Below are 12,300 nucleotides of genomic sequence, written 5' to 3' on the forward strand. Positions count from 1 at the left end.
GAGGGAGGTGCCTGGACTGAGTCCCAGAGCCGCGCCGCGCCCGACCCACCACAGCCCAGCGGGCGGCTCTGCGCGCTCGGCCCCGCCCCCGGCCTGCAGGGCTCCGCGATTCCAGACCTCGGGCCCCGCCCCGGCCCCGCCCCCGGCCCCGCCCCGCCCCGCGCGCTGCGCCCCTTCCCGCCTCCGCGTGGGGGGAGCCGTGGGGCCTCGCGCCTGCGCGCGCCCGCGGCCGGGCTGCAGGGCTGAGCGCGCGCCCCGCGCCGGGGCAGGAAGATGGTGGCGAGCGCGCGGGTGCAGAAGCTGGTGCGGCGCTACAAGCTGGCCATCGCCACGGCGCTCGCCATCCTGCTGCTGCAGGGCCTGGTGGTGTGGAGCTTCAGCGGCCTGGAGGAGGACGAGCCGGGCGAGGTGCTCCGGGGCCGGGCGGGCAGGCCGGGCGCGGGGCGCGCGGGGTCCCGGCGGGGCGCAGGGCGGCCGGGGCGGGGGAAGTGGGGCGCGGGCCGCAGGCGTGCCTGGCGCGGAGGCCGCCTGGAGCTGGGGCAGCGGGCACCCGGCGCCCCTTCCCAGCCGCGCCTGGGGGCGCTGCACGCGAGGCGGGGCGCGACCCGGAGGCGCGGGCCCAGGCGGGCCGCAGGCGGGCCGGGGCCGGGGCCGGGGCCGGGGCGGGAGCAGCGGGTCTCGGTGGGGTGGTCCCGGCCCGGGGGGGCAGTGAAGGTCAGGCGCGGGGAGCGGGGCCGGGAGGCGGGGCTGGGCCTGCGCCCGCTCCGGGGTGGGGAGCCCCAGGCCAAACTTTCTGAAGTTGGGAGGGGGCTGGTGTGCGCGCCGCGGGCGGAGGCGGGGGGCACAGGGACCCCCAGACGCGCCTGCCGGGCAGCGGCCGGTGGGGAAGTAGAGGCCGGGGGTGGAACTCCGTCCAGCAACCGAGGGGACAGGGAGTGACCCCGAGGGAGAGACCTGCTAGTGTCCGAGGCGTGGCTTTCTGAGCCCCGCGACGCCAGGGATCCGAGGAGGCTGCACGGGTGGGTCTTGGGTAGGAGATGCCAGAGGGGGTGGGGTGGGGGGTGAACCGGTGAGCTGACCTCAGGGAATTGGCTCCAAGGGGGAGGTGGCGGCGGTGGCTGGCTGAGAGCCCCAGGCCCTGGAGCAGGGCAGACCCTGTTCAGTCCCTGGTCCCTGCATCCCAAGGCCTGAGGTTCTGACATTCTTGGCTGACCATGGGTTCAGCTAGAGGCCCGGGTATGTCCTTCCCAACGTGGTCAGGAGTCCAATGGGGTCTGTGGGTGGCTGTCCTGGAAGGTTGGGGAGGATAGGCCAAATCCCGGCCCTCCACTGTGGGTCAGAGGGCAGACCCTGTGCCCACCCTGCCGCTGGATTTTGGTGGCTCTAAGGCAGGTGCTGTTTGCAGCGTCCTGCCCTCCCGGGCCTCTCCACCTGGCAGGGTGAAGACCAGAGGAAGCCCCGGGTCCACGGTCCCTTTGTGCATCTGGGCGTCGGGGAGGCCCGGTGTGGGGGCTGGTGGAAGAGCTGTCCTTGCCTTTTTTGGGAGAACCGAGAGGCTGGGATGGTGAGGGGAGCTGAGGGTGGGGGCGTGGGAGGCTGGCTCCCGGGAACCTGAAGGGAGTGAGCTTATTCTGTGTGGCCCAGTAAGTAGGAGGAAGAGGATGTTTGGGGCTCAGGGTGAGAAGGCGCTTTGGGCAGAGGAGACATCCTAAGACCGAATGGGCTGCCAAGGCAGTTAGGAGGCCTCTGACCCTGGAGGAGGTGAGCAGGGGCCAGCGGCCTCTGGGGAGGAGGGGCCCAGCGAAACCTCTGAGGCTTCTCAGAGACCAATGGCCGAGAGGCTCTGGCCAGCCTGAGGGACTGTGCAGGCTTGAAGTTCCTGGCTGCCCTGGGGTGGGGACCGGGGGCAATGGTTGGGATCCCCCCTTCCCACCTCTTCCTGGCAGAAGCTGATGAGGAGGTCCTGGGAGGGAATGGAAGGTGATCCTCTGTGACTGAGAGACTGTGTAGTCCACGTGCCATCAGTGCTTGGCGCCCTCAGCAGCCACCTGGCCAAATCTCGGGGTCACCAGGCAGCAGAACCTAGAACTTAGGGAGGTGGGCACTGACGTTCGACTGTCCCCCTTGGCCATCCCGTGTCCCGTCCCAGCTACTAAGCAGTGGGTGACCACTGACCAGTCACCTACCTCTCTGTGCCCCCCTCAGCGTCCCCCCTCACGAAGGGGATCAGAATAGCAGCACCTCGTTGGTGGGGCGATTGTAGAGATTGCAGGAAAGTGATGCCCGTGAAGTATCTGCAGGAGATCCTGGCATCTGCTAAGCCATCAGAAAATAACTCGTTATCCCAGCACTGCACACTGGGGTAGGGACTCATTCATTCATTCATTCATTCAACAAATATTTATTAAGTCCTACTTGGTAGTAAGCACTATGCTGATGCTGAGAATGCAGAAATAAACAAAATAGACAGGATCGCAGCCCTCATGGGCCCCCGACAGTCTGCAGGGAGAGCCCCCCAGGGGAAAGGAAACTCATTAGAATAACAAGGGGCTGGTTTCTTGGTCTGGGAAGGCTTCTGCAGAGGTAGCTTGTGAGCTAGAAGAGCCGGTCAGCCTGGGGAAGTGGGGGCAGCATTTGGGCAGAAGCCCTGGGTTGAATGAGCTCGCCTGCCTTCGAGGAATGGAGGGAGGGTGTGGTATGCTCCCTGGATGAAGGCTCCGGAGTTAGTCCAGGATGCATCCCAGAGCCCACAGGGAGGGAGGGCTGAGGGGGTTAGTGTAAGTGCCGTGGGCAGGCCCAGGAGAGGGTTGCGCAGCGGTGGATCCGGTGTGCACTTAGGACGCCACTCTGTGCAGGGGGCTGGCGCAGAGGCCAGGAGGATCATTAGCATCCAGAGAGCCAGCTTACCGAGCTTTCACGAACACTGCCTCGCCGCTTGTTTTAAACGCGGCCTGAGAAGCCCAGGGAGGTGGGTGTGGGGTGAGCGGTTCTGCGCTCTGTCTCCCCGGCTCAGAGGATCCCCAGGGGTTGAGGGGTTGCAGAGCCCGGAGGTGGCGGAGGACTTCAAATGCCTCCACAGTTGGGAGGAGGGGGCCTTGGGGGCCAGAAGGCATCCAGGTCAGAGGGACAGTCCCCCCCCTCAGCAATCAGAGGGGCCCTGACCCCAGGGACTCTGACCTCAAGGACTATTTGAGACAGCCCTGTAGCTACCCATCTGCACATGCCTGCAAGGGGGCAGGGCTGGGGGCCGGCTGTCCACCAAGGACCCTCTTCTCCCCCCATTCCTCACTGCTGCCTCCTGGCCCCCCAGCCTCCTCGGGGATTGTCCTTCTCCGCGTCAGCCAGCTCCCTGCTGCAGTGCAGGCACCAGCATGCCCCTCTCCTCCCACATCCTGTCCCCCACCGCAGCCGGCCTGGCCCTGTGCCCTGGCCCCTGCCCTCCCGACCAGCTTTCTGACTTGCTGATACCGACTCCCACCCTGAGAGCCCACAGCTCCTCTGCCATCCTGCCCACCTGAGCTTGAGGGTACCTTTGTCCATCGTGTGGCCAGATCAGACAGCGCCAGGTGACACAGCTCCGTGGAGCTGCCCTCAGCCTTCCTGGGGACGGCCCAGTTCCAGGTGCCCTCTCCTGCGTGGGCACAGGACGGGGTCTCTGCCTCCTCCCCACCCTGCCCTCCCTCTGCCAGATGCCTCTTCTCAGATGGGAATAAACACTCCCGGCTCTCCCTGGGCGCCTCTCAAGAGATGAGCTGGCTGGCTGGGTGCAGGGCATAAAGGGTGTGGGTGCTCGGGTGGAGGGATGGGGCTCTGGCCCTAAGGTGGCCGCCAGCCTGACGTGCAGCGGTGCTGGAGGGAGGACACTACTTCTCTAGGTAAAGGGAGGCAGGGGCTCCGTGGCCGGAGGCCAGCAGGGAGCTGAGGGAGCAGCGGGGAGTGACTGTCCCAGTGACCGGTGCCTGCCTGTCTTTCACAGAAAGGACGACAGAGGAAGCCACGGCCCCTGGACCCCGGCGAGGGCTCCAAGGACACAGACAGCTCGGCGGGGCGGCGGGGCAGTGCTGGCAGAAGGCATGGGCGCTGGCGGGGCCGTGCCGAGAGCCCAGGTGTGCCCGTGGCCAAAGTGGTGCGGGCAGTGACCAGCCGGCACAGAGCTAGCCGGAGGGTCCCTCCCGCCCCGCCCCCGGAGGCCCCTGGCCGCCAGAACCTGAGCGGGGCGGCCGCTGGGGAGGCGCTGGCCGGGGCAGCCGGCTTCCCCCCGCATGGAGACACGGGGAGCGTGGAGGGCGCCCCCCAGCCCACAGACAATGGCTTCACCCCGAAGTGCGAGATTTTGGGCAAGGACGCGCTGTCCGCACTGGCCCGGGCCAGCTCCAAGCAGTGCCAGCAAGAGATCGCCAATGTGGTGTGCCAGCACCAGGCCGGGAGCCTCATGCCCAAGGTGGTGCCCCGGCACTGCCCACTGGCTGGTAAGGGACAGGCCTGGGTGGAGAGGTGGCAGCCCCGGGCGGTGACATGGCAGGGACCCCACCCCGTTTCAGAGCAGACAGCTCAGAGGGGCACAGCCACCTCCTTGCCCAGCTGGTGTCGGGCACACCGGGTGGCAGAGGGGGCCTGGCCTAGAGCGCTGGGCTCCCCTCGGGTCTCACTGGTGCTGCTGTCTGCTCAGGGAAGGTGAGCCCCGGCGTGCAGTGGGAGGAGGCCGGGGCCCAGCCGCCCGCCCAGGGCCCCCCGGTGCGCATCGCCTACATGCTGGTGGTCCACGGCCGCGCCATCCGCCAGCTGAAGCGCCTCCTCAAGGCCGTCTACCACGCGCGGCACTTCTTTTACATCCACGTGGACAAGGTACCGTGGGGAGGCCCCGGGGTTCGGGGTGAGCAGAGCGGAACCAGGGTGGGCACAGACACGGGGGTTCCTGATCTGCTCAGGTGGCCCAGAGTTGAGTAGGGAGCAGCCGGAACCAGGTGGCATGTGCTCGCCATTCCTTGCCAGTTGTACTCTGTCCCGGGGTGGGGTGAGGTGGGGTGGGGTGGGGTGGGGTGGGTGTGGAGGTCGTAATGCCGAGGCCCACCTACAGCTGCTAAGACTCTCCCCCTGCCCCCCTTAGCGCTCCAACTACCTGCACCGGGAGGTGGTGCAGTTGGCCCGGCAGTATGACAACATTCGTGTGACGCCCTGGCGCATGGTCACCATCTGGGGCGGGGCCAGCCTGCTGAGGATGTATCTGCGGAGCATGCAGGACCTGCTGGAGGTGCCCGGCTGGGCCTGGGACTTCTTCATCAACCTCAGTGCCACTGACTACCCAACCAGGTGGGGGGCGCTCCGAACCTCTTGATGGGAAGGGGCCCATGTGGGCACTGGGGTGGGAGGGTCCTAGTAGACCCCTTCCTCTCCCCAGGCTTCATTCTGGGATCCACACAGCCCAGACTCCTTCTCCTCTCTTGGCCCCTGCCATGTTGTTTTTTTTTAAAATATACTTTATGGATATTTTACAGAGAGGAAGGGAGAGAGATAGAGAGCTAGAAATGTCGATGAGAGAGAAACATCAACCAGCTGCCTCCTGCACACCCCCTACCGGGGATGTGCCCACAACCAAGGCACATGCCCTTGACCGGAATCAAACCCGGGACCCTTCAGTCCGCAGACTAACGCTCCACCACTGAGCCAAACCGGTTTCGGCCCCAGCCATGTTTTAGGGGAGGGATTGGTGAATGATGATGTGAGGGTTGAGAGTGAGAAGAGATGGGGAAGAGGAGGAGCCAGAGGTGTGTCCGGGGGGGTGCTGGGTCAGACAGCAAGGGGTACAGGAAGGATGGGGTGGTCTTTCTCGGGGGCCTCAAGTACCCATCACCTCGGGGTAGGGCACTGGCCTGGAGGCCAAGAGGTGAGGGTGACGAGGGCTGGAGGGAGTTGGCTCTGGGCCAGTGACTGAGCAACCCCTCACACCACTGCCCCCACCCCATTCCCTCTCCAGGACCAACGAGGAGCTGGTGGCTTTCCTGTCCAAGAACCGGGACAAGAATTTCCTCAAGTCGCATGGCAGGGACAACTCCAGGTGAGGGTCGGGGAGGGGGCCTGGCCCTGGGCTCTCCACACAATCCCTCCCACAAGAGGGTGTGGACTCACAGGAAACCAATCGCAGATGGAGGAGTGCTGGGTCTTGGGCGGGTGGGACCCCACCCTACGCACCCCCACAGCCAGGGCTGGTCTGCGACCCACAGGTTCATCAAGAAGCAGGGCCTGGACCGGCTCTTCCACGAGTGCGACTCGCACATGTGGCGCCTGGGCGAGCGGCAGATCCCGGCGGGCATCGTGGTGGACGGCGGCTCCGACTGGTTCGTGCTGACGCGCGGTTTCGTGGAGTACGTGGTGTACACGGACGACCCGCTGGTGGCCCAGCTGCGCCAGTTCTACACCTACACCCTGCTCCCGGCCGAGGTGGGTGGCCCGGCCCTGACCCGGGCCAGGGAGGGAGCACGGTGGGGTGCCCGTGGCTCACCGCCCGCCCCGCCCTGCCCCCTGCAGTCCTTCTTCCACACGGTGCTGGAGAACAGCCCGGCCTGCGAGAGCCTCGTGGACAACAACCTGCGGGTCACCAACTGGAACCGCAAGCTGGGCTGCAAGTGCCAGTACAAGCACATCGTGGACTGGTGCGGCTGCTCCCCCAACGACTTCAAGCCCCAGGACTTCCTCCGGCTGCAGGTGCTCCCCGTGGCCCCCGTCGCTGCCCCTCGCCAGGGCCTCGCACCAGGCCTTTCGCCTGGTCAGGGAGGACTCGGGTGGGCGGATCAGAGGAGCTAGGGCCTGCCCCTGGAGCTGCCCTCGGGGCTCGGGATGACTGTGGCCAGTCTGGGGTGCTGGAAGGGGCCCCTGGGACCTCCAGACCCCTTCCCATGCTTGCTCTCCCTCTCCAGCAAGTCTCGAGGCCCACTTTCTTTGCCCGGAAGTTTGAGTCCACTGTGAACCAGGAGGTCCTGGAAATTCTGGACTTCCACCTGTATGGCAGCTACCCGCCTGGCACGCCCGCCCTCAAGGCCTACTGGGAGAACGTCTATGACATGGCCGATGGCCCCAGTGGGCTCAGTGACGTCATGCTCACCGCTTACACCGCCTTTGTCCGCCTCGGCCTACGCCATGCCGTCACTACTGCGCCCGCGCCAGCCACCTCTCTCTGCAGGTGAGACCTTCTAGGCTCGCCTTCCGACCTGCTCTGCGGTGGCGGGGCAGGAAGGCAGATAGGGTTCAAGGCCCTGCCCAGAGACCACCCCACACATTGCAGACCCTCGAGGTGTGGGGACTTAGGGGGAAGCCAATCAGAAAGAGAGCCCCAGCACCCAGGGAGCCCCCAGTCTCAGGCAGGGGGAAGTGGCGACTAAAACACAGCACAGAGGTGCTTGGGTGTGAGATTTGGGGCAAAGGAAGTACCTGGGAATGGGACTCCCCAAAACCCCCTCCCTGGGACTCCAGACCACGTTGGATATGCTGATGGCATCTCCCTTTCTCCCTGCTGGAACCTTCTTAGGTTTGAGCCCAGGGGCTTGCCGTCCAGCGTGCACCTGTATTTCTATGACGACCATTTCCAGGGCTACCTGGTGACGCAGGAGGTGCAGTCCTCAGCCGAGGGGCCGGCAGAGACGCTTGAGATGTGGCTGAGGCCCCAGGGGTCGCTGAAGCGGTTGGGCCGCAGTGACCAGGCCAGCCGGCTCCAGAGTTTGGAGGTGGGACATCTGACCCCCGCAAGACTCAGGGTAGAGGGAAGAGAGGGACAGACACTAAGGGAGGGGACGAGGACTGGGTTGGGCCTTTCAGGACTGGGTTCACGGGCCCCCCTTACCCAGTGACGGCAGCCTTGACGAGGCTGTGTGCACATGCCTGGCCCCCTCTGCATGCACACATGGCGGAGCAGCGCCCCCTGGGTGCAGAGGATGCGCAGTGATCAGAGAGGGGACTGGTTCCCCTGTGAGGCACCCTCATCTTCCAAACTGCAGGGCTTCCTTCTAGAGGGGCTTGGACATCCCGTTCAGGCTGTCGCTTAGGCCTTTCCCAGTCTCTCAGTCTCTTCCTCAGAGGCCTTGGCTTCCTGTGGGGTGGCCTCTGGGCAGGGCCTGGAACCCTATCTGCCTTCCTGCCCCGCCACCGCAGAGCAGGTGGGAAGGCGAGCCTAGAAAGAGCTGTAGTCCAAGACCTTCGCTTCGCAGGTGGGGGAACTGGGACCCAGCAGGAGACAGTGACCAGCTCGGGGTCCCACAGAGAGTCAGAGGCAGCATCAGGGTAGAGAGGACTGGTCCCCACGCTCCTGCCCAGCTGCCTCCCTCCTTACAGGTTGGCACCGAGTGGGACCCTAAAGAGCGTCTTTTTCGGAACTTTGGGGGGCTGCTGGGACCATTGGATGAGCCTGTGGCCATGCAGCGCTGGGCCCGGGGCCCCAACCTCACAGCCACCGTGGTGTGGATCGACCCCACCTACGTGGTGGCCACGTCTTACGACCTCGTGGTGGACGCAGAGACCGAGGTCACTCAGTACAAGCCCCCGCTGAGCCGGCCCCTGCGGCCAGGGGCCTGGACGGTTCGACTGCTTCAGTTTTGGGAACCCCTAGGGGAGACCCGCTTCCTCGTGCTGCCCTTGACCTTCAACCGCAAACTACCTCTCAGGAAAGGTAAGGATCTAGTTCCCAGACGTGCCAGAGGCCAGGGAGGTGACCCTGGGAAGCTGGCCATCAGAGCTCACCCCCCATAGCTAGAGAGGGGAAGAGGGAATGCTGGGAACTTGATGGCCTGCCCCTTAGCACCCTGGGGATCTGCTGTGGTGTGAGAGGGGAGCTGTGGAGTCAGGTGGACTTGGCTTTGGAACTTGGCTCTGACACTTTCATTGGGCTTTTAGCTTTGACCCGTGGTTGGCAAACTGCGGCTCTGTGGCCCCTTGTTAGGTGGGTAGATGTTTCCGTCCTCTGGCCACATCCTATCACAGAGAAGACGGATCAGACTGGGGGTCACCCAGAGGAGGATGGAGTAGTGGGGGGCTGTGGCAGATCCTGAGCAGGCAGCCGCACCCCTGCTTTCCCAGGAGGCAGCTTCACAGCAGGCAGGTATAGGAGCTGAGCCCTGAGCAGGCTGCGCTTTTATGGACCGAAGGGTGTTCTAAGCTGAGGGAACAAAGCTGGCAGGTGTCCGGGCATGGGGGAAGCAGAGTGGAGGGGAGTGGGGTGCAGGGGGTGGCAGGAAAGAAGGCTGGCAAAGCAGGGCCCCACAGCCGGAGGGCCTGGGCATGAGGCTTCTGATGGGTCTGGGAACCACTGGAGATGGTTGAGAAGGGGCGGGAAGGTTACCTTATTTTCTATTGTGCTTCAAACCTACTGTTTTACTTAATCCTCAAGCTGGGAATTCAGCAATGACTGTCTTGATTTTATAAACTAATGGTTTTATGAGCACAGAAAGTTCTGTGGATGAGCCCAGGTCACTTAGCAAGGTGTGTGTGACTTAGTAGTAGACTTGGGGACAGACTGGGGTGCCCAGACCTGACTTCCTGGGGTCTGGCCTTCATGGAATCAGTGAGGCCAGGTGTGCTGACTGCAGGCTCTTGCACCCCCAGATGAAGCCAGCTGGCTGCATGCCGGGCCCCCCCACAACGAGTACATGGAGCAGAGTTTCCAGGGCCTGAGTGGCATCCTGAGCCTGCCTCAGCCGGAGCCCGCCGAGGAGGCCGCCCGGCGGCACGCCTTGCTCACAGGCCCGGCGCTCGAGGCCTGGACAGATGGGGAACTGAGCGGCTTCTGGTCAGTGGCTGGACTGTGTGCCACGGGCCCCTCCGCCTGCCCCGCCCTGGAGCTCTGCAGACTCACCAGCTGGAGCTCCCTGTTCCCCGACCCCAAATCGGAGCTGGGGCCTGTCAAAGCAGACGGGCGACTCAGGTAGCAGGGCCCGGCCAGCACCTCCAGAACACCCGGGGAACTGCACCTTACGGACAACGGAGGGCTGTCCCCCCACACACGCGCAAGGACCAGAGGCCCAGGCAACACACCCATGACAGCCATCAGGAACCTACACGGACGGCAAGGAAGGTGGGCGTAGTCCTTACGACCGCTGATGGCTCTGCTGGGGACCAGCGGGTGGCAGGAATGTGGGGAGAAGGGCTTCAGTTTCCATGCCCCACGCTTCTAAACCTTCCCTGCTATTTTTTTTTTTTTTAAAGAAAAATGGGCGGTGGGGGAGGAACTGGAAACAAAAGATGTGCAATAGGGCTCAGAGGAGCCCCAGAAAGTGGGCCATGGCTCTGGGGAGCAGGGCCTGATGAGCCCATCTGCTGTTGCTCTGGGGGTGGGGCCTGCCTCCCTCTCCAGGGCCTCGCCCCCAGCCTGGGCCTTGATGCTCATGGCTGAGGCTCTGTAAGTGCCACGCCAGGCTCTGAGGACCTGAGAACAGGTGATCTGGGGGAGCACTGCAGAGCTGGACTCGAGTGGGACAGCCTCTCCTCCGTAGGGAGGGGATGGGGCTGGCTCTAGGGCTTCCCAGCATGCCCTGCTCCTTGATGGGAAAGGCAAGACACCGGGGCCTGCTGAGACCAGTGCAGTCTCCCAAGGCACCCAGAACTGTAAGCAGGGCCTGGGCTCCTGCCTGAGGGGTGAGCCCTCGCAAGCAGCGTGGGAAGAATTCTCTGCCGGGGCTCTCAGCGGAACCTGGAGCAGCATTGTGCCTGAAGCTCAGTGTGAAGTCTGATATATGCAACAGGAGAAATATATCTCTATCTCTCTAAGCCGAGCCTCTGTGTTTTTCCTCTGGGCGTCAGAAGCCGTCACCCTTAGGCCTTCTTCTCCTAAAAGTCTTGGCTGATACTTTGGCAGCCATTCCAGAATGGCGACAGCTCAGAATCTACCCAAGACCCAGAAGGGAAGCAAAAACCCATCTAATTCAGCTGTCCTTTTCGAAGGGGTAACGAGGCCCAGAGACTTTCCATCGCCTCCCAGGAGGCCTGCCGGCGAGCCAGTTCAGTTCCTGAGAGTCCTGACCCAGCTCTTCCTCCCCTGCTGCCAGGCCAAAGCTGATGCCGCTGCTCTGGGAATCCCCAGGGCCCATCCCAGAAGCCCTCCTCACTGCTTCCCGCCAGCCCTGAGTATGGAGCGCCCTCAAGAACAGAGGGTCCCGGCCATGGCCTGCCGGCTCCCTTCAGAGCTTGTCCCTTTAGGGCCCTGGCCACTGCCCTCGGACCTGGGAAGGCCATGGTGGAAATGATCATCCAGCTTCCCCCATTTTCTCAAGACCTTTTCCCTCCTCCTTTCCTGCCATTGTTAGCAAGGGTTCTCAGTAGCAGTCCTTCGCCTTACTTCACGTGGGGGTGAAGGTGAACGGTTCTTGGCCTTTGTCAGCCACTCACGCTGGCCTGATCAGCTCAGCCTGGGAACAACCGGCTCAGTTCCTGCCCTGGCTGCCACATGTGAAGTTTTCCTAGTGGCCAGGAGAGGGCACCCCTGACCACCAATAAGGGCATTGGGGTTTTCCGTTTGTTTAGCCACTGTGCGTGCAAAATCTCATTTACTCCTCAGAATCCTTTGAGGCAGACTTTTATTACCGTCATTTAGCACATCAGGAAACCGGAATGATGAGCCCACAGTCACAACTAGTAGGTGGTAGCAGCAGGTTTCAGATGGAGCAGGCCTCCCTGTCACTCTGTAACTACATTCTGCTCGGGGTGGCACCTCACAGCCAGAACTCAGAAAATAGTGTTTGGGCTGAGTGGCTAAGATGACTGTTTTCTTCTAGCCCCTACTTTAGTGAACATTGAGAAACTCTACTCTCATTCTCTAGAATATTTTTAACATCAAATCTTAGGTAAATAAAAAGAACTTAGTTCAGCATGTTGGACCCAGGGAGTTAAGATCAGAATAGCTGAACTGCTTGCTAAGGACTCGGACCAGCCTGCGAGTTTGACCCGGGCTCCGGCTATGCTACTGGCAGGCTAGTATAGGTCTTGTCTTCCTGTTTGAGCTTGGGTGGGACCGGTGCTCTTGGTTCAGTCCCTGCCACTGTCACACCAGGCCCTTGTTCCTCATTACTGACACCTGCCTAACATTTTGCCTTTGCACTTTCAGTCCAGTGGATCGTGATCCTCACCAAAGGCTCTGAGCTAATTGGCCTCATGTGGGAACAGGACGACGAAGTCTGGGCTCAAAACTCCCACGGGCGATTCTAATTTGCACACCCGTGTGAAGCACAAGTCCAGCCCTGCCCCCTTTGCTCTGGAGGCAAGTCTTGGCCCTATGAGTTAGAATCACTGCAGACCAGGGACCAGGCTCCACTGATTCCTGAC

At 63.1% G+C, this 12,300-nt stretch overlaps 1 protein-coding gene across 2 annotated transcripts; it reads left to right on the forward strand.

Moving 5' to 3' along the window:
* The first annotated feature begins 181 nt into the window (after positions 1-181).
* On the forward strand, positions 182-10,749 carry XYLT2 (xylosyltransferase 2). 2 transcript variants are annotated; one of them, XM_036451338.2, is made up of 11 exons: positions 182-408; positions 3,977-4,469; positions 4,670-4,845; positions 5,108-5,310; positions 5,975-6,055; positions 6,222-6,438; positions 6,526-6,702; positions 6,915-7,177; positions 7,523-7,718; positions 8,323-8,656; positions 9,589-10,749. In XM_036451338.2, exons 1-11 carry the CDS (start codon positions 274-276, stop codon positions 9,909-9,911), a joined length of 2,598 nt encoding a protein of 865 aa, XP_036307231.1. In that variant the 5' UTR covers positions 182-273; the 3' UTR covers positions 9,912-10,749. The 2 variants fall into 2 exon arrangements, with proteins under 2 accessions (XP_036307231.1, XP_036307230.1); XM_036451337.2 differs by having other exon boundaries at positions 198-408; positions 6,198-6,438.
* Positions 10,750-12,300: the final 1,551 nt, after the last annotated feature.

The sequence above is a fragment of the Pipistrellus kuhlii genome, unplaced genomic scaffold (assembly GCF_014108245.1).
Source record: "Pipistrellus kuhlii isolate mPipKuh1 unplaced genomic scaffold, mPipKuh1.p scaffold_m20_p_22, whole genome shotgun sequence".
Lineage (NCBI taxonomy): Eukaryota > Metazoa > Chordata > Mammalia > Chiroptera > Vespertilionidae > Pipistrellus > Pipistrellus kuhlii.